Source organism: Mustela lutreola, chromosome 9, assembly GCF_030435805.1.
Source record: "Mustela lutreola isolate mMusLut2 chromosome 9, mMusLut2.pri, whole genome shotgun sequence".
In the NCBI taxonomy this organism is placed as follows: Eukaryota; Metazoa; Chordata; class Mammalia; order Carnivora; family Mustelidae; genus Mustela; species Mustela lutreola.
This window is the reverse complement of record NC_081298.1, coordinates 14,830,640-14,851,146: the sequence shown is the minus strand read 5'-3', so window position 1 is coordinate 14,851,146 and position 20,507 is coordinate 14,830,640. Positions and strand designations below refer to the sequence as shown.

The window sequence follows — 20,507 nt, the reverse complement described above, 5'->3', positions numbered from 1 at the left end:
GGAAACCCAATGTGACGCTCAATCCCAGAACCCCAGGATCATGACCTGAACTGAAGCCAGACATTTAACTGACTGAGCCACCCAGCTGCCCCGAAATTGTTGTGATTTTCTAAAATAACAATAAAAGCAGTGTCTAGAGGCAAGTTCCAGAGAGAACTGGACAGTGGCAGGGACATGTTTGTCATTTTATTTATTTCATTGTTTTATATATATATATTATTAAAGTATTTATTTATTTTAGGGAGAGAGAATTCCAAGCAGACTCTGCTGAGCAGGGAACCCGATGTGGGGCTTGATCTCATGACCCTGAGATCACAACCGAAGCTGACAGCAAGAGTCTGATGCCCAACGGGCAGCACCACCCAAGTGCCCCGTTAGTCATTTTAGTAATAAATAGCTGGGCTTAATCGATGTGCAGCAGTGGGCTAAGTGCGTTACATGCTGTTTTCTTAATCTTCACAACAACCCTCAGAAGTAGGAAATACCATCTGTATCTTCCAGATGTGGACACGAAGGCGTTTGCCCCAGGTTATGTGTTAGGAACTGTCAGACCCAGGATTTGGGCTCTGGTTCTAACCAACTCATTCTGAAAACATTAAAGGATGTGCAAGTTCTTCAGTTTTAGTCTTTCACCTCTCACCTCTGCCTTCCACTGTATTTATTTTTTTTTAAATACGAAGGATATGTAGTGCTTTGTAAACACTTGAGTTTTCCAAGAAGAACTGATAGACTATATTAAATATGGCCACAGAGTCCCAAGTGAACCACAAGCCCCACAGTGTCCCCAGTGAATATAGGAAATGGTTTTATTTCCAAAGGATAAAGGAAAGTTAGCTCTACCCCGCCACCGAGTTGGTGGATCTCTTGACTTTCTAGGGGATCTGAAGCGTGGACCTCCTTTCATTCCCCACCCCCTAGCCCCCTACTACCTCAGCTTCCATTTGGAGGAGGGGGACACTAGTGCGTAGCTGGTGCTCAGAATAGTTTATGACCCAGAGGCAAGATGGGAAAGGAGAAAGGGATGTCTAGCTCAGAGGGTGCCCCTAGCTTCCAGTTCTGGGCAGTCCTGTCTGGATCAGAGCCAAATGGGGGCTGGGGTGGCAGCCAACCGATGCCAGGGGGTGGGGTGGGAAGGCCCACATGAATCCTGTCGGGTGCACAGTTCAACCATGCTCCCCTGGAAGCACTTCGGCTGCTCAGTGACCTCCCAGATCAGAGTAGCTTCCTCTAGCGGGCCCAGGGGGCAGTCGTGCACAGACATGGATCTCCTCCCTGTATCTGTAGCCCAAGGAGCACAGAGCTTCAGGGGCAGGTGCAGTATGGGCAGACTGAGGGCACAAGAGAGGCCCTCTGTGTAGAGGGAATTAAAGCCTTGCTTGAGGATTTTTTGTAGGAAAGTAGCAAGTGGTGGTGAAAACAACATTGAGACAGGAATGGGTAGGGGTTGCTGAGAGTTTGGACCCCTGTCCTGCTACTCTATGGCCAACAAAGAATTGTAGGGGGCATGGGGAACTTGGGTGACTTGGTCAGTTAAGTGTCCAACTCTTGATCTCTGCTCAGGTCTCGATCTCAGGGTCATGAGTTCAAGCCCTGTTTGGGCTCCATCCTGGGTGTGGTGCCTACTTAAAAAAAAAAAAAAAAAAAATGAGTTGCAGGGCCCATAGGACTTGAGAGAGCTACAAGGGAGTGCAGGGTTAAATCCTGGGTCCCATTACTAGCTGTGAGGATTTAGATAAGCTGCTTGACAAGGAAACCTTGGTTTCCTTGTTTGTAAAATGGGGAGAAGCTAGCAGTTCCTGTGTTGTGAAGATTCAGTGAGATACTTCGAGTAAAGTACTTAGCACGGTGCATGGCAGGTAGGAAGTGATCCAGAAATCTTGGCAGTTCTAGTTACTGGACCCCTGCCCCATTTCTCCTCCTTTTACAGAGACACCTTTCTCCCCAGCCTCAGTGTTCTCAGCTGTTAGATGGGGGACAGGTTTGCCCTTGATCGGGATGCAGCTACCAAGTACTGTGTGCGCTCCTAAGTGCCATCCACTGCAGAGTGAGTTCTGTGTATTCTCACTTAATCCAGTGGGATAGACACCGTTATGTTCCCATTTTGCCCACAAAGAAACTGAAGACTAGGAGTAAACAACTTGCCATTACATCACACAGCCGATGAGAAGCCAGGCCCGTCTGCCTCAACAGCCTCATCCTTGCACGTTCCAATCATGTTTCATGTCTTCTCTATTCTCCGGAATAGGAGAGGGGCAGTCTCTGGAATCCAGATGTCTTTATAACAAAAGGCTGTGAATGTGAACATAAGACTGGTTTTTTAACAAGCAGCTAATTCCCATAAAGGTGAGCAGTTAGGCTGGTGCTCGTGAGTGAGAAACAAGGGGCTTTATCGGGGCACAGCGCCCGGAGAAGGCAGGAGAAAGAGGACAGACCTTTGTTTAACGTCGCACAAACTGGCTTAATGTACATCAAGCCTGATTTGCTCGAAGCCCTGTGGAATGGATATTAGTATCCCTATTTTATAAACTGATGAAGTAGGTTCAGAGAGCTCAGACTTCTTTTAAGATTTTATTTATATATTTGACAGAGATCACAAGTAGGCAGAGAGGCAGGCAGAGAGAGAGAGAGAGAGATGGGGAAGCAGGCTCTCCGCTATGCAGAGAGCCCGACGCGGGGCTCGATCCCAGAACCCTGGGATCATGACCTGAGCCGAAGGCAGAGGCCTTAACCCACTGAGCCACCCAGGCGCCCCCTCAGACTTCTTTTAAAAGTCACTCTGAATCAAATACTTCAATCCCCCCCCCTGCCCCCCGTTAACTGTTAGGGAGCCTTCTGGGGGTGGTGTCCTCTGAAGGCTGAGATCTGTTGCTAACTCCTGCCCAAAGCAGGATCTAACTGAGCCCAGAAGAGGAGCCTCACTTTGAAATAGTCAAGCACAGGGAAGGTGGTAACGGGAGGACCTCAGCTGTGGAGCTGTGGGACTGTGCGAGACAGGTTGAGGCTCAAGCGCCAGCTCAGGTGCAGTGCTGGGAGCCATTCACACCGCAGCCTGCATCCTTGTCCTTCCCAGCGGTACCCGGGATCCCAGCCTCACCAGCCTCAGCACACAGGCACGGCCCATCCAACTGCTGTCCTTGGGCCCAACTCTGGCTCCCTCTGCGGCAAAGTGGAAGCTGCCAATCTTACCCACGCCTTTCAGGTCCTCGCTTGGGGCTCCCGGGGCAGGCTCCCAGGAAGACTAGTGCAGGGGGTCGCGAGCCCGGTGTGTTTTGGTTGGCGCGCGCTGCCCTGATTGCGCGCAGACTGACGTTCGCGCGGAGGTTGATGGAATGGTGGGTGCTAGGGGTGGAAGGGCGAGGGGGGCGATTTTCGAAGACTGGTGGGATTGATGATGGCCAGCAAGGAAACCGAAACGGCGACTACCCAGGAGTGGGCCGGGGTGCGAGCCGAGCGGGAAGACAGCTCGGATCCGAGTGGAGGTTGCGGGGAGGCGGCTGCGCGGGGGAGGCGCGCGGAGGCTCGCAGGAGCCCAGCGGGGCAGGGCGGCAGCGAGCGGCCCTGCGCAGGCAGGCTCAGGCTGGCCGCGCTGCCCAGGGCTAACGCGGTGCGTTTGCGGCCCCGCCAGCCCCGGGAGGAGCAGTCTCAGAGCCGAGAGCTCCGGGGAGGAAGAGGGTGCAAGCGGGCAGGTTTGGAGAGACCCCTGCCATCTTCCTCCCTCCCGCGCCAGGCATCTGCTCCACCGCCTGGGGTCTTCGCAGGAGGGCTCTGTGCCCCTTGGTCGCTGTGCCGCTTTCTTCAGGGTGCCACTCCGCGCACCTGCCTTCAGGGGAAGATCCCCAGATAGCCCGGGTACCCTGGGCTTTCCCTCTTCCCAACTGCACGTTCAGGGCTATGTCTCCTGCCGACTGAGGGCGACCCTGACTGGATGGGGTCTACGGGGCCTTGGGGTTGGGGGGAGGGCGTGTCGTGTCCCACGGGAGCTGTAGAGCCCAAGCCCTGACACTAGGCCTGACATTTCGAGGCCTATCTGACACGCATGTGTTGACCCCCGACGCCGCAGTGACCGAGGTACAATGCGCGTGAATGACAGGCTGGATGGGTGCGCGCTTTTGTGCCGTTTTCCTTCCTTCGGAAAATGGAATGGGGAACAGCCCGCAGTTCGAGATTGGAGCTCTGGCCCCGTCAGTTCCTCGTCGTGTGGGCCAAGTCCCCTTCCGCCTCCGCGGCGCCACAGGCTGTCATCTCGTTGGCTTGCGGGGCCATTGTGAAGCATCTGGCATCCAGAAAGTACCTGACAAACGACCCAGAAAGTCCCTTCTGTGACCGCATAGAGTGCACTCGCGGGCCGGCCAGCTTGCAGGGGTGGGGAGGGGTGCAGCTTGCTCGCTTCTGTGTGCCACGTTCTAGGCTGACCTGAGGGGGCCTGGGAATGGGGTGGAAGAAACCTAAAATCGTGATGCACATTTTTCCTCCCCACCTCGGTCGAGGGCCTCTTTCCTCCATCCTTTCCTGTCCCCAACAGGCAGAGGCAGCGGTAGTATTCATCAGTTCCCAAAGGGAGATTTTATTCGTAGACTCGTGAATTTGCCCGCCCATGCCTCGCACGTCTGGCTCCCGGCCCAGGTCGCGCCACCTGTGAGCAGAGACCTCGGTGTTAGGAGCAAAGAAGGCCGCCAGGGGGCGCTGCCGTCCGGGGAGAGGGCTCAGGGACCAGGACCTGCTCAAGTCCAGCGTGTTGGAGATCTATCTGGGTTTTGTGAAGGGGAAACCTCCCTTTCAGCAGGACCCCCAAGCCCTCCATCCCTTCCTCTCTTGGGACCTCGGTTCTCTCATGGAAGGGTGGAGTATTTTGTTTTCTTTCTTTCTTCTATTTCCCCCACCCCCAAGGAACTTTTTGTTCAGAGTAAATCTTTGAAACATAAATAAATGAAACAAATGTGGGGTGGTGATTTGGTCTAAGAGGGGATGAGATATGGCAGAGCTCTACTTGACTGCCTTCCCCTGAATTTGGAAATCCTGAATTCCTTTACTCAGATTCATGACTGAGATTCTGAGCCTTAGCAATTATGGACCCTCCTGAGGCCTCCAGGCAGGGAGACACCCCACCTCAGAACCCCTACTTCCAGTGTCCCTCCCCAGAACCTCTATTTGGGTCTTGAGAGGTCCAGCCTAGCGACCACCCTGCCTCCATCCATGGTTTCCCCTTCTCGGGGCATGGAGGGGAGTCCCCTTAGCACTGCTAGATAGCCATAGCTCCCAAAAGTCTGGATCCTGGGCCTCTGACTCTGGGGCCCAGCTCCACGTCTGGCTCGGGGCCCGTGTCTCACCCTGGCCGGGCCGTGGTGTTGTCACACTTTGTATAGATGGCACATGGGTAGCTCAAGTGATGCAGAGCAGAAGCGGGTACAGCAGCGCTTGACCCAGCGCAAGGCAGATGGTCTGCACATCACCCGGGGCCCTGGGAGGTGGATTCGCGTGGGCAACCCCTCAAACCAGATCCACTGGTCAGCTGCTTCCAGCTGCTGCTTGTCCCCCGCGGGAGTTCTATGCTGGTAGGTCTTCAGGAAGATGATGCGGGGGTCCCCAGTGGGTGATTGCCTCCCCTGAGCTCCAGGGCAAGTGGTCAGGCCATGGTCCTTTGATGTCCTGGGGAGCTCGGGCTCCACCTGCGCCTTGCTCTGGCACGCTGCTTTGGGTGACTGCTGGGCCTTGTTCTTCTCCCCCAGCCCCACCTTGGGCTCCCCTGTGGACTCTAATTTCTTGGATTCCAGGATGTTCTTGGGGCACCCAGCATCTTGGAGCTCTTCGTTACCTTGTTCCACTCTATCGCAGACATTGCTGCTCCTGGCACAGGGAAGAAAGGCAGTCAGCAGAGCAGGGTGAAGGCCCTGGTTTTCCAGCCGCGCCCTGAGACTGTTGCTATGCGACTAGCTCAGGGGAGAAAGCTAGAGAGGGCCAGAAAGGAAACATCACCACCAGAGGCCTTGTACCTGGAGGGAGGGGAGGTGCTAAGGCCTGGTGAAAGACCAGAAGAGGTTGGGGAGATGAGAGACAGTGACCCCTGGTTAGGACACCCAGGACTAGATGTCATCTGTGTGGGCTGCTGGCCAGGGTTCTGCCTCTCTGGATTGCAGTTGATGGGGTGAACTAGTCCAGTGTTTTCAAATTGTGGGGAAGGGCAGGGGGAGGGTAGAATCCTTTTCTGCCCAACACAATTGAGGCCTGAGGAAAGATACTCCAAGAGAGGGTCTGCTGCTTTAAATAGTTTGGAAAACTATGGGACGAGAGAGGCCTGATCCATCCAGCCCAGTGTTAACTGACTGCCTGTGTCTAGGAGGCCAGCTCAGAGAGAGGAGCTCTGAGAGGGGGCGTTAACCTTCCAGTGCTAGGAGACTTGCCCCAAGGGTGTGTGTAATAGACTAAGTCTTCTGTAAAGTGGCAGCATTGTCCTAGCTGAGTGTGTGAAGACTCAGGCTCAACATTATGGCAGTACCAATGATAATTGCTACCACTGAATGTCTGCAGTGCATCTGGCCTGGGACCCTCACACCAGCCCCACAAAGTAGCAGGCAGTGAAGGGGAAAAATGGCTTGGTGAGCTCAGGCTTTCAAGACCGACAGCCCGGGGTTCAAATTTGCCTGTGCCTCTTACCGCCTGTCTGATCTGGGGCAAGAAATTTCACCTCTCCAAGCTTTAGTTTGTTTCCTCATGTCAGACTGGGATATCTCTGTTCACCTAATAGGACTGCTATGAAGAATTAACTAGACAGGAAATGCTTGTGAAGTACTTAGCAGATACCTAAATAAATATCAACTTTCTTAATATTCTGACATGTTTTATGAGGAAGCGGAGTCTTAGCAAGATGGCTGGTCTGCAGGTGAATCTCTGGGTTGTGTACATTTGAGGGTGGGGAGGAGGAGGAGGAGTGGCCCCTCTTGCTTGGGTGGTACCCAGTTAGTGGTTAGTCCCATAACTGGATGATTGTGACGATGGTTAGGATCACAGCTCTGATACTACACGGGAGTGGCTTCAAATCCTAGCTCTGCCACTTACCGGTTTAGTTAGCTGGGACAAGTCACTGCCTCTATTGAGTCTCAGCTCCCCATCAGTGAGCTGGGGCTGATAGATGCCTTTATCATAGATCCCTGGTGAAAGTCAGGTTTTCTAAATTTGTCAGCATAGACAGTGCCTGTTCCCAGTGAAGATAGCCATTGGGTCCATGTTGGGGGCCAGGGGTGTGCCGAGCTCACCCAGTGGAGATCCCAAGGATCTTTGGAACTCTGAGCAGTGAATTCCAACACCTTTTGGCCAGGTTATGCAGTTCTTGGATCCGGGGGTTCGAGCTCTTGAGCAGCTTCAAGAGCGACAAGTTTTTTAATACCTGCCGGGGTTGAGAAACCAGGAAAACAGAAGCTTCAGCTTTCTTGAGGTGGCCTCCCACACCCCACTAGACTTTGGCTCAACTCAGTTCCATGCTGGGCCTGGTGACTCCCGGGTCACTACAAGCCTGGCAATCCCAGACCAAAATGGGGCACCTCACCATCTTAAGTCGGTTCCGGCCGATTACTTTGCTGACAGGTTGTGGTATCTTGTCCTGTGGTTCTTCATCTTGTATCTGAGAGACCAAGGGAGAGTGCATGAACGTAGGAGAAATCCACCCCCCGCCCCGAAGGCCTCTACTGTGCTTCTCCATTTGGCTGAGCATGGATTGACCAACCTTTGGGAGTTTTGTCACCTTGGTTTGGGGGCGGAAATGGGGAGGCCATTCTAACTCTCCTGACCTGCCTTCACCCTTCAGCTCTTCCTTCCTCTCCCCCACCCCAGGCTGGATAGCCCCTGCTCTGTGTGTGGTCCAGCCCCCTCTGTGTCCACTAAGTCCAACCTTGGAAACCATTCTATTCTTGGGCCTCTTCTTTGCTGATGGACTCATACTGGGGCTGTGAGACCTCAAAAACAGATGGAGCAAGACTGGTACCAGGCACCACCTGCTCCCTGCCCCTCTCAGTTGGGCCAGCACTCAGGCTGGCCATCAGGGTGGCTCTGCTGGAGCCTCCAGCTCGGGGAGCTGTGACATCACTGAAATTTGTGACAGCAGCAGGGCTGGGTCTCCAAGGAGTACGTGGGTGGCAGGGGTGGAGGGTGAGTAGGAAACTCCCATCTGTGGAAAAACCTAGTAGGTACCAGACAGAGGCACACACTGTCAACACCTCCCTGTGAGGTAGGAGAATTATCTTCTCTTTTTAAATAAAGAAGCCAAGGTTCAAAGAGTTTAAGTAATTTACTCAAGGCCACACAAGGAGCTGGAAATTTAAGGTCTGGCCGTCAACACATGAAACCAGGCATTCCCAACTATGCCCATCTGTTCATTCGTGTCATATGTTGACCGTGCACCTGCTACATTTGTTATTCTAAGCACTGAAATAAAAGACAGTTCTTACCTTCAAGGAACATACATTCTAGTGGGGGAAAACGAAATAGTGGGTGTGCTTGTGACTTTTACATTCGGCTCTCTGAAACAAAATATATGTGTGTGTGTGTGTGTGTTTATTATGAATTTTACTGATAGAAATCTAAAATAATAAAATTCTACAACACTCTTTGTTGTAAATTCCAAAGAACCAGTTCATTCTTTTTTTTTTTTTTTTTAAGATTTTATTTATTTATTTGACAGAGAGAGATCACAAGTAGGCAGAGCAGAAGGCAGAGAGAGAGGGAACGAAGGCTCTCCGTCGAGCTGAGAGCCCGATGTGGGGCTCGATCCCAGGACCTTGAGATCATGACCTGAGCCGAGGGCAGAGGCTTTAACCCACTGAGCCACCCAGGTGCTCCAGTTCATCCTTTTTCTTTTTTTTTTTTTTTAATTTTTTTTTATTTATTTGACAGAGAGAGAGATCACAAGTAGGCAGAACGGCAGGCAGAGAGAGAGGGGGAAGCAGGCTCCCCGCTGAGCAGGGAGCCCGATGCGGGGCTCGATCCCAGGACCCTGAGATCATGACCTGAGCCGAAAGCAGAGGCTTTAACCCACTGAGCCACCCAGGTGCCCCCAGTTCATTCTTAAAGTATACTTTTCTTGGATTTTGCCCAACTCCCATCCATAACCCCCCTATGGCTGCAGAGCACGAACAAGTGGAGCTCCAACATAAATGCTGACATTTGCACTTACACTGAACAGGAAGAAGGTACAAAAGTGAAAGAATAAAAATGGTCGAATTTCACTCATTCATCAGTGACATATTGACTTATCTGCTATATTGGATCAGAGTTTTCAAATACCAAAAGTATATTTTCTCAGATTTTTTTTCACGGTGCACTGTTTATAGTGGACTAGCTACAGACGGGACATACGTGTTTACAGTTAATTGCATTATTAACGTTTTCTCCGTTGTTTCTTAAGGCTAGACCAGGGGTCAGCAAATTTCTTCTGTAAAGGGCAAGATCATAAGTATGTCAGGCTTCGCAGACCATATCATTACAGCTGCTCCCCTCTGCTACTGGAGTGTGAAAGCCGCCACGGATGCTAGCAAATGAGTAGGCATGGCTGTGTTGCAATAAAACTTTATTTACAAGAAGAGTTGGAGTGAATTTGGCCCATGATCAACCCCTGGTGTAGACAATCAATAAAATAATAAAACCTGATTTATAACAAGTACCTGTTTCTCTGGGGTTAAAAACGCCTACCAGGGCTGATTTCCGGCTACCAGCGTAATGTCACCGAAAACACAGTTGAATGGAAACGCGCAGTAGCCTACCGCCCGCCCACTGTCGCCCCACGGATGGGAAGATTCTCAAGAACCCAGACAGTAGCAAAAGGTAGCAAGCAATTGGAAAGTGATGAGTTTGAGCGTTTTTCACCTTTGTTTTTAACATCATTAATTAAATTAAGTTTGCATAATTTAATTCTTAATGATCGCTAGGCTTAATGACTGGTCAGTGGAGTTCGTGGAAGCATAATAGGCTTTTACAAGCCCTTATGAGTCAGTTCCAGCACACCACTGTCATGGCAGAGGGAAATAAGTGTGGGGAGAAACGTAAACAGGACAGAGGGCCGAGGGAGAGCAAAGTAAAACGTTTGCTTGTTTTAAAAAGGGTGGAATGGTCCGCATTTGCCAACCAGATGAGATTTGAGCAGGGACCTGAAGGCAGACTGGAAGCAGCAGGACATGAGGGTGGGGTGGCGGTGCGGTGAAGGGCTGGCGCAGAGGAGGGCTGCTCTGAAGGACCTGCCTAGCTGGCCACATGGGTAACCAGAAGAGCCTGTGGAAAACAGCTTCCCAGCCCCAAGTCGTTCAGCCAGTCCGACGCCCAGCCAAGTGAGAACTACTCTCCACCATACCACCTCTAGGGCAGGGGGGTGTGTAGGCATAGGGGCCGCTTAGCCCTGCCTTTTAGGGGTGACAGATCAAGCCTAGGCTACAGAACATCTTTGTCCTTGTCAGTGTCCTTTATTATTAGGGTGAACAGGGGAGGGTAACGTTCTGTGACCCAAGGGAGAAGCCTGGAGGTGACTCAAGAGTGGGGGACACTCCCTCTCCCCTTCTCCCTTCTGTCCAACCCACTACTCCTGGCTCCTCTTCTTGCCAGCATGAGTTCAGCCCTTACCACGTGGACTCTGGTGGGCTGCCTCGGGGCCCTCTACAACGGCCACTCAGCGCCCAGGCGTCAAGGGCCTGGGGTCCCACTGTGTGCTACACACTCGGGAGAGCAACATTGCAGGCAGAGCAGGCTTCCTCTCAGGAAGTTCATGGGCCCGGAGGGAGGTACTGCTAGAATATGGGCTTTCCAGTGACAGTTTTGTCTGTTCTATTCATTGATAAACCCCCAGAGCCTGGTAGGTCACAATAAGGATTTTTTGAAAAAGTGAAGTAAACAGCATTACCAATGACAAAGGTAATCCCAGGGGCTGGTGAACTCCAGAAGACCAGCCCACGGAGGCTGACAAGTCTTTGTAGACCCGGTAACGAGGAATGAAGGAGTGGAAGTTGGCCGGGCAAAGGGATGTGAGCTAGACTGCACTTTCTCTAAAGAGGGAATTTTGAAAACATAGGTGTGGAAAAGGATTATGAACAGTTTATATGTTGCTAGAGTAGAAAGAAGGGGCCCAGAGTACCTTGGCTGGCTGGGGCTTTCCCACCAAGGGACTTGGAGTTTGTCCCGAGGCTGCAGAGACCCTCTGGAAGGGCTCTGGCAGCCAAGGCAAAGTGGCTAGATTTGGTGCTGGGGGCCTGGCCTACTGGCCCTGCCACTCTGTCCTAGTCCGCGCTTTCCCCTCACGTGCTCACCTCCCTCAGAATCGGTGTCTGTCTGAGCATTTCACCCCCATGGGCAGGGAGTTCTCCATGCCCAGACTCTACTCTGGCAGAGACTCCCACAGCCACTTTCCATGTTCCGTCCCGTCTGGTCCTTCCACCTACACAGGAAACCCACCGGTGGGGAGGGAGCCTTACCCAGTGACACACAGCCTTGTGGACCAACTCCAAGGCTCTTGAGTGGAAAAACCACCACTCTTTTTCTCCTTAGTTGTGGTGAAATACACATAACATAAAATTTACCGACTTAACCATTTTCAAGTGTACAGTTCGGTAGAGTTAAGCACAGTCTCCTTGTTGCGCAGCCATCACCACCATGCATCTCCAGAACTCGTTTTCGTCTTGCAAAACTGAAGCTCAATACCCATGAAACATTGACTCCCTATCTTCCCCTCCTCCCAGGCCCTGGAAGTCAGCCTTCTGCTTTCTGCCTCTAGGAAAGTGGCTGCTCTAAGTAACCCTTGTAAGTGGAATCGTACAACAGTTGTCTCTTTGTGTCTGGCTGATTTCACTTAGCACCGTGTCCTCCAGGTCCATCCATGTCATAGCCTATGTCGGAATTTTCTTCCCTTTTTAAGGCAGAATAATCTTCTACTGTATACCATATTTTGTTCATTCATCTATCCATGGCACTTGGATTACGTCTACCTTTTTTGGCTATTGTGAATAATGCTACTAGGAACATGGGTGTATGAATATCTCTTTAAGACCCCGCTTTAAATTCTTTTGGGTATATACCCACAACTAACTGGATGACACGATGATTCTATTTTTAATTTTTTGAGGAATTGCCATGCTGTTTTCTGTAGTGGCTGCACCATGGTACATTTCCGCCAACAGGACACAAGGGTTCCAGTTTCTCCACATCTTCACCGACACTTATTTTCTTCCTCCACTTCCTCTTTCCTTTCTCCTCCTCCTCCTCCCCCTCCTTCTTGCTCTCCTTCTTCTTCCTCAGCCATCCACAGGGTGTGAGGTCCCGCTCTTGTTTCCTCTCATAGTCTGTGCTTTGGTAACTTTGAAGTCAGGTTGATTGGGATATCTTCTAATTCAGTAAAATTAGTCCTTTTTAGTGAACAGTTCCATGGGTTTTGACAAGTGCAAACCATCACAATCAATATATAGAATGTGGTTTTTTTTAAGATTTTATTTATTTATTTGACAGACAGAGATCACAAGTAGGCAGAAAGGCAGGCAGAGAGAGAAGGAAGCAGGCTCCCTGCTGAGCAGAGAGCCTGATGCAGTGCTCGATCCCAGGACCCTGAGATCATGACCTGAGCCAAAGGCAGCGGCTTAACCCACTGAGCCACCCAGGCGCCCAATATATAGAATGTTTTATGATCCCCTCACGTTCCCTCCCACCCCGTGCAATCTCTTTGCAATTAACCCCTTCTCCTTTCCTGGCGCTGGAAACAGCTGATGCATTTTCTGGTCCTACAGCTTTGCCTTTTCCAGACTATCATATAAATGGACTCCACAGTGCAGAGCCTTTTTTTTTTTCCCAAAGGCTTTTATTTATTTATTCAAAAGAGATCACAAGTAGGCAGAGAAAGAAGAAAGGAAGCAGGCTCCCTGCTGAGCAGAGAGCCTGATGCAGGGCTCGATCCCACCACCCTGGGCTCATTTTTCTCAACATGCTTCCTGCCAATAAAATTTTGAGGCTCAAAGGCCTCTTTTAATTTTTCTCAATTATTTTTGTAAATTCTGAAATGATTATAGATCTGTAGGGAGTTACGAAGGTAGTACAGTTTCCTCCAAGGGTGGCACCTTACAACATATACAGTACAAAAACCAGGAAACTGACATTGTATAATCCACAGACCTGATTCAGATTTTAGCAGTTTTACATGCATTCACTCGTGTGTGTATGTTCTATCATCACTAAGATCTCCCTTGTGCTATCAACCCCTCTCCCTGCATCCATCCCTAATCCTTAGAAACCACTAATTTGTTTTCCTTCTCTATAATTTTGTCATTTCAGGAATGTTATGTGAATAGAATCATAGAGCATGTGACCTTTTGAGAGGGGCTTTTTTCACTCAGCATAATGCTCTTGAGATCCACCCATGTTGTTGCTGTATCAATAGTTCCTTATAAACTTAAAAAATAACTATAGATTCACAGAAAATTCCAAGAAGATAAATGCATGGATGTCCTATGACCTTTCACTCAATCCCCCCCCCCCACAATGGTAACATCTTACACAACTACATTATAATATCAAAACCACTTGTTGATCCATGTAACCACCACCACCACAATCAAGATGCAGAGCTGTGGTATCCTCAGGGTTCTTCATGCTCTATACCCACCCATTTTTCCTGCCACCCTACCCCCTGGCAACCCCTCTTCCTTTCTATAATTTTGTTATTTCAAGAATGTTCTATAAATGGAATCTTACAGTATGTAACATTACAAGTTTGGCTTTTTTTCACTCAGAATAATGCCCTCAATATCCACGCAGTTGTTGCATGTATCAATGATTTGTCCCCCCTCTTTTTTTTTAGATGAGTTTTATTCTACAGTATGGAATGTACCACAATTTGTTTAAATATTCATTCATTGAACAATATTTGAGTCATTGCTAATTTAGAGCTATTATAAAAGCTGCTGTGAACATTTATGTATAGGTTCTTGCACAGACATAGTTTTCATTTCTCTGTAGTAAGTGCCGAGGAATGCAATCACTAGATCATACAGTGTCTGTTTAGTTTTCTAGGAAGACACAAACTCTTTTCCATAGTGACTATATTATTTTACATTCCCACAAGCAACATATGTATGATCTGTTTTCTCTGCACCCTGACCTGCTTTTGGTATGGTCACTATTTTTTAAAACTATTCTAGTAAGTGTGTAGTGATATCTACACGTGTAGTGTAGTGTAGTGTGGTGTAGATACACCTTGGTTTTAATTGGCATTTCCCTAATGGTTATTGATGTTAAACATTTTTTTTTAAAGATTTTTATTTATTTATTTGACAGACAGTAGGTGGAGAGGCAGGCAGAGAGAGAGAGAGGAGGAAGCAGGCTCCCCACTGAACAGAGAGACCGATGCGGGGCTCGATCCCAGGACCCTGGGATCATGACCTAAGCTGAAGGCAAAGGCTTTAACCTACTGAGCCACCCAGGTGCCCCTATGTTGAACATATTTTAATGTGTTGTTTGCCACAGCTCTATCCTCTTTGATGAATTAACGGTCTTTTGCCCATTTTCTAATTGGATTATTTGTTTGCTGTTGAGTTTTGAGAGTTCTTTATGTATCTTAGATTTGAGTCCTTTGTAATATACTTGCTTTGAAATATTTCCCCCATCTATATGCCTTTAATTTCCTCTTTTGGTCTTATTTTGCTAAGTAGGACTTCCAGTACCATGTTGTGTAAAGGTGATGAGAACAGTCATCCTTGGCTTGATCTTATCTTTCATCAGTAAATATGATGTTAGCTGTAGGTTTTCTGTAAATACTCTTTATCAAGTTCAAAGTTACCCTCTATTCCTAGTTTGTTGAGAGTTTTTATAATAATGGACATTGGATTTTGCCTAATGTTTTTCTACATCAGTTTATATGGTCATGTGAATTTTTCTTCTTGAGTTCATTACTGTGGTAGATTATATTAATTTATATTTGAATGTTGAACTATGCCTGCATGCCTGAATAAATTCCACTTGTTTTTTTCTAAATTTTTATTTATGAGAGAGAGAGTGAGCGAGCGAGCATGAACGGGGGAGAGGCAGATGGGGAGGGAGAAGCAGGCTCCCTGCCGAGAAGGGAGTCAGACTCGGAGCTCGATCCCAGGACCCTGGGTTCATGACCTGAGCCAAAGGTAGATGCTTAACCATCTGAGCCAATCAGGCACCCCAAATTCCACTTGGTTTTGGTGTTTAATTCTTTTTGTTTATTTCTGGATTGAATTTTTGCTAATATTTTGTTGAAGATTTTTGTGTCTGTTTTTGTAAGGCCTCTGGGTCCTTTATACAGTACCTGTACTACCCTTGAACTGGTATAGTGTTACTTGAGAGTAGACTTAAAATAGTTGTAAATATATATTATAGACTGTAGGGAAATGACTGAATTTTTTTTTTAAAGAAGTGTAATTGATAGGCTAAGAAAGGCGAGAAAAATAGAATCACATAAAGTGCTCAAAACAAAATAAAGCAGAAAAACAGGGGAAGAAAGAAAAGGAAATATGGTGCCTGGGTGGCTCAGTCATTGGGTGTCTACCTTTGGCTCAGGTTATGATCCCAGGCTCCTGGGATCAAGCCCCAAGTCAGGCTCCCTGCTCAGTGGGGAGACTGCTTCTCCCACTCCCCCTGCTTGTGTTCCCTGTCTCGCTGTCTCTCTCTGTCAAATAATTAAATAAAGCCTTTTAAAAAATAAAGAACAAGTACAACAAATAGTTATAAACATGATCAATGTTATGGCAGTTCTATCAATATTCACTTTAAGTGTGAATGGCCTGAATATATTCTAATTAAGAGACTGGAACTGTCAGAGTGGACAAAAAACCAAGACCTAATTATATGTTGTCTAAAAGAACCCCACTTTAAATATAAAGCCAAAGATAGTTTAAAAATAAAGGGATAGAAAAAGACATACCATCCTAACACTAATCAAAGGAAAGCTGGAGTAGCTATATCAACTTCAGGTAAAGCAGACTTCAGAACCAGAAACTTTATCTGGGATAAAGAGGATCATTAAATAATAAAGGAGTCCATAATCCAAGAAGACACAATAATCTTTAATATGTATGCCCCTAACAATAGAGTGTCAAAATATGTGAGGCAAAAACTGGTAGAACTCCAAGGAGAAATAGACAAATCCACCATTATAGTTGGAGACTTCAACACCTTTCTTTCAATATATATAAATCAAATGTGCAGAAAATCAGTAAGTATAGAGTTGAACATCACCGTCAGTGAACCTGATCTAACTGGCATTTATAGAATATTTCATCCACTAAACAGCAGAATACACATTCTTCTCAATCTCATATGGAACATTCATAACAGACCACATTCTGGGCCCCTAAAACACATCTTAACAGATCTAAAAGAATAGAAATCATACAAAGTATGTTCTCAAACCACAATGGCATTAAATTAAAGACCAATAATCATAGCTAGAAAAGTTCAAGATATTTGGAGATTAGACAATACACTACTAAATAACACATGAATCACAGAAGAAATCTCAAAAAAACCTCAAATATATTTTGAACTAGGGCATCTGGGTGGCTCATCCAGGTAAGTGTCCAGCTCTTGATATCAGCTCAGGTCATGATCTCGGGGTCATGAGATCGAGCCCCACGGAGGGCTCTGCTGTCAGCAGGGGTCTGCTTGAGATATTCTCTCTCTCTCTCTCTGCCACCCCCCAACCCCCTCTGCGTGCTCTCTCTCTCTCTCTGAAAATAAGTAAATAAAATCTTTAACATTTTTTGAATTAAATGAAAGTGAAAATACAACTTATCTGAAGTGTAGGGTCAATGAAAACAGTGCTTAGAAAGGGAATTTTATAGCACTAGTGCCTATATTGGAAAAGAGGAAAGATCAGAGATTAATTTAAGCTTTCACCTTATAAAACTAGAGAAAGAAGGGCAGTTTAAGTCTAAAGCAAGCAAAAGAAGAAAAATAAAAATTAGAGCAGACATCAGTGAAATTGAAAACAAATGCAGTAGAGAAAATCAATGAACCCCACAAGTTGTTCTTTGAAAAAGTAAATAAAATCAACAGAACTCTAGCCAACCTAACAAAGGATAAAAGAAAAGAAGACACAAACCAGCAATGTCAGAAATTTAAAAGAGGCCACCACTACTGATCCTAGGAAGAGCAAAAGGATAATAAAGGAATACCAGGATCAACTCCATGCCCTCCAATTTGATAATGTAGATGAAATGTTTATATTGTGTTGTGTTTTGTTTTATTTTGGTACTGTCTTTGTCTGGGTTTGGTAATACTAACCTCTTGAAATTACACTGAGAAGTGTTCCTTCCTATACTATTTTCTGAAAGAGATTGTGTAGAATTGGTATTAATTCTTCTAATAAATATTGGGTGGATTTCTCCAGTGAAACTATCTAGTGCTGGATATTTCTTTTTCAAGAGGTGTGTGTGTGTGTGTGTGTGTGTGTGTGTGTGTGTGTGTGTTTTGCATTGACTACAAATTCAATGTAATAATTATAGGGCTATTTTTATTATCTATTTAATGTTGGGTGAGTTTTGGCAGTTTGTACTTTTTGAGAATTTGGTCCTTTTCATCTAAATTGCCAAATTTGTGTGTGTATAATTGTTCTTAGTAGACCCTTATTATCTCTTTAATGTCTGGGAACCGGTAGGGATATCCTCTGTTGCACTCATGAAATTGATAGTTTAGGTCTTCTCCTTTTTTTCCCTTTGTTCAATTTTGTTAGAGGTTTGTCCATTTTATAGATCTTTCCAAAGAACCAGCTTTTTGTTCCTTTGATTTTCTCTATTGTTTTTCTATTTTCAGTTCTTTGGGATTTTTGCTCTGATTCTTATTAAGGCAAGAACTTAGATTATTAATTGGAGGTCTTTCTTCTTCTGAAAGTAAACGTTTAGTGCTGTAAATTTCTCTTTCAGCATTGCTTTAGCTGTGCCCCACATATTTTGATACTTTGCATTCAGCTAAATTTTAAAAAGTGTTGTTGAGATCTACCCTTTGACCCACAGACTTTTTAGAAGTATGTTGTTTAATTTACATATGTTTGGATTTTCCTGTCACCTTTCTGTTACTAACTTGGATCTGTTTGGTTCCGTTGTGGTCAAGGGAACACACACTGCATAATTTTGATTGTTTTAAGTCTCTTGAGGTCGTCTTTGGGCTTAGGATATTGTCTGTTGGGGTCAATATTCCATGGGCACTTGAAAAGAATGTGTATCTCAGTGATGTTAGGTGGAGTGTTCTCTAAATATCAGTCAGATCCTTTTGGATGATGGTTTTGTTAAGTTCTTACGTATTCTGCTGCTTTTCTGCTTAATATTTTTATCAGTATTTTGTTTTATTTTTTTAAAAAGATTTTATCTATCTATTTATTTATTTATTTATTGACAGAGAGTGAGAGAGAGAAAGAGAGAGAGGGAGAGCACAAGCAGGGGAGCAGCAGAGGGAGATGGAGAAGCAGGCTCTCTGCTGAGCAGAAAGCCCGATGCACGGCTCGATCCCAGGACACATGACCTGAGCCAAAGACAGACGCTTAACTGACTGAGTCACCCAGTTGCCCCTCTATCAGTATTTTAGAGATGTGTTGAAGTCTCCAACTCTGGGAGTGGACTTGTCTGTTTCTCCTTTCGGTTCTCTCAATTTGGTGTCTATACATTTAGGATTGCTTTGTCTTCCTCATGGTTTGACTCTGTTATCATTACGTAATGTAACCTCTTTTCTTGGTGATTTTCTTTTATCTGATTTTAAGATGGCAGATTCTGCTGTCTTTTGATTACTGTTTGTATGGCATATCTTTTTCAATCCTTTTATTTTCAACCTACGTATGTCATGATACTTGAAGTGAATTTCTTGTTGATAGCTTTTATTTGGGCCATTTTTTCATATGTTATTTTACAGGTCTCTCTCATTTTTAAATGATGTATTTAGGCCATTTCCTGTTCATATAATTATTTGTGTCTTAGCGCTTCCATTTGCCATTTTATTGTTTGTTTCCTCTGCTTTTCATTACTCTGTTCCATTTTTCCATCCTTCCTGTGTTACTCAAACATTTTTTAGGATTCCGTTTTTTATTTAATCTATGGTGTTTTCTTTCTTTCTTTAAGATTTTATTCTTTATTTTTTTAAAGCTTTTATGTATTTATTTGACAGACAGAGATCACAAGTAGGCAGAGAGGCAGGCAGAGAGAGAGGAGGAAGCAGGCTCCCTGCTGAGCAGAGAGCCCAGTTCAGGGCTTGATCCCAGGACCCTGAGATCATGACCTGAGCCTAAGGCAGAGGCTCAACCCACTCAGCCACTCAGGGGCCCCAAGATTTTGTTCTTTAAAGTAATTTAAACTCACAACCCTGAAATCAAGAGCTGCATGCTCCATGGATTGAGCCAGCCAGGGGCCCTCTTTGGTCATTCTTTTAGGGTAGGTCTTCAGACAGCAAATTCTCTTAATATTTCTTTATTTGAGAATGCCTTGATTTCTTATTCCTCAAAGGTCTTCTCACTGGGTATAGCATGTCAGAGATAAACAAATTATTTAAAGTAGGAAAGACAGGGATGCCTGGGTGGCTCAGTGGGTTAAAGCCTCTTTGGCTCAGGTCATGATCCCAGGGTCCTGGGATCGAGAACCCGAATCGGGTTCTCTCCTCAGCAGGGAGCCTGCTTCCCGTACCCCTTGCCTGCTCTCTGCTTATTTGTGATCTCTGTCTGTCAAATAAATAAAATCTTAAGAAAAAAAATACACTGTTGTAATAGGAAAAAGAACCCAGTGTGAACTGAAGTCAACTTTGATTTGTACAGAGATGACTCAGCATCTTAAGGAATTTGGGAATAGGGACGGATTGAGGGAGGTGCTATAGAGTTAAGGAAGTGAAAATTTACAGAAAGCAGAAAGGGGATATTGGGCCATGTGAAACCCATCTAGGTTTGCTAACTGGCACTACTGATGTTAGGCTCCTACCCTCCCACAGAGATGTGTATCTTGCTGTTGGCAGACAGGGGTCCTATCTTCAGGGGTTAGCGGGAACAAACAGTGAATTCATTTGGCAGTCTTGCATTTTCTCAGGCAGTCACTTTAAGGGGTCTGGGGTCATCCTAGGAATTAAGTCTTGAGCTGTTAAAAACTATGTTAGTGTTTGTTTAAATCTTTATAGACCAAGGTTAAGGCCTGGTCAAAAAGAGGGCTCAGAGGAGCCCGGGTAGAGCTTGGTCAAGGAGAGAGTCTTTGTCAAGCACTCTGGATTGACTGTGCTTTCCTTCACTGCTTCAAACTCTTGTGCTACTTTTGCTCTGGCCTCCATGGGTCATGAGAACCTGCTGCAACTGAACTGTAGTTCTCCTCTCCGTAAGACAGCATTTCTCTATCTCCGTAAGATAGCATTTGACTTGGGTTTTCAAAAGTTTGATTATGGTATGTGTCATCATGGATTCATTTGGGTTTATGTTAGAGATTCGGTCAGCTTTTTGATCCTGGAGGTTCAGGTCTTTGTTGAATTTGGGAAATTTTCAGCCATTATTTTCTTGAATGTTGTTCCAG

The 20,507-nt window shown here is 46.4% G+C and overlaps 2 protein-coding genes across 3 annotated transcripts in view; one reads left to right on the top strand and one right to left on the bottom strand.

Annotated features, from left to right (window-relative positions):
* Nucleotides 1-20,507, top strand: part of SYS1 (SYS1 golgi trafficking protein) — a 36,569-nt gene that overhangs the window by 5,338 nt on the left and 10,724 nt on the right. The gene's annotated exons all lie outside the window — the stretch shown is intronic.
* On the bottom strand, nt 825-8,133 carry TP53TG5 (TP53 target 5). 2 transcript variants are annotated; one of them, XM_059133036.1, is made up of 6 exons: nt 7,883-8,133; nt 7,541-7,615; nt 7,251-7,381; nt 5,328-5,844; nt 3,187-4,633; nt 825-2,289 (listed from the first exon to the last, which is right to left on the bottom strand). In XM_059133036.1, exons 1-4 carry the CDS (start codon nt 7,928-7,930, stop codon nt 5,349-5,351), a joined length of 750 nt encoding a protein of 249 aa, XP_058989019.1. In that variant the 5' UTR covers nt 7,931-8,133; the 3' UTR covers nt 825-2,289; nt 3,187-4,633; nt 5,328-5,348. The 2 variants fall into 2 exon arrangements, with proteins under 2 accessions (XP_058989019.1, XP_058989018.1); XM_059133035.1 differs by lacking the exon at nt 7,883-8,133 and having other exon boundaries at nt 7,541-7,695.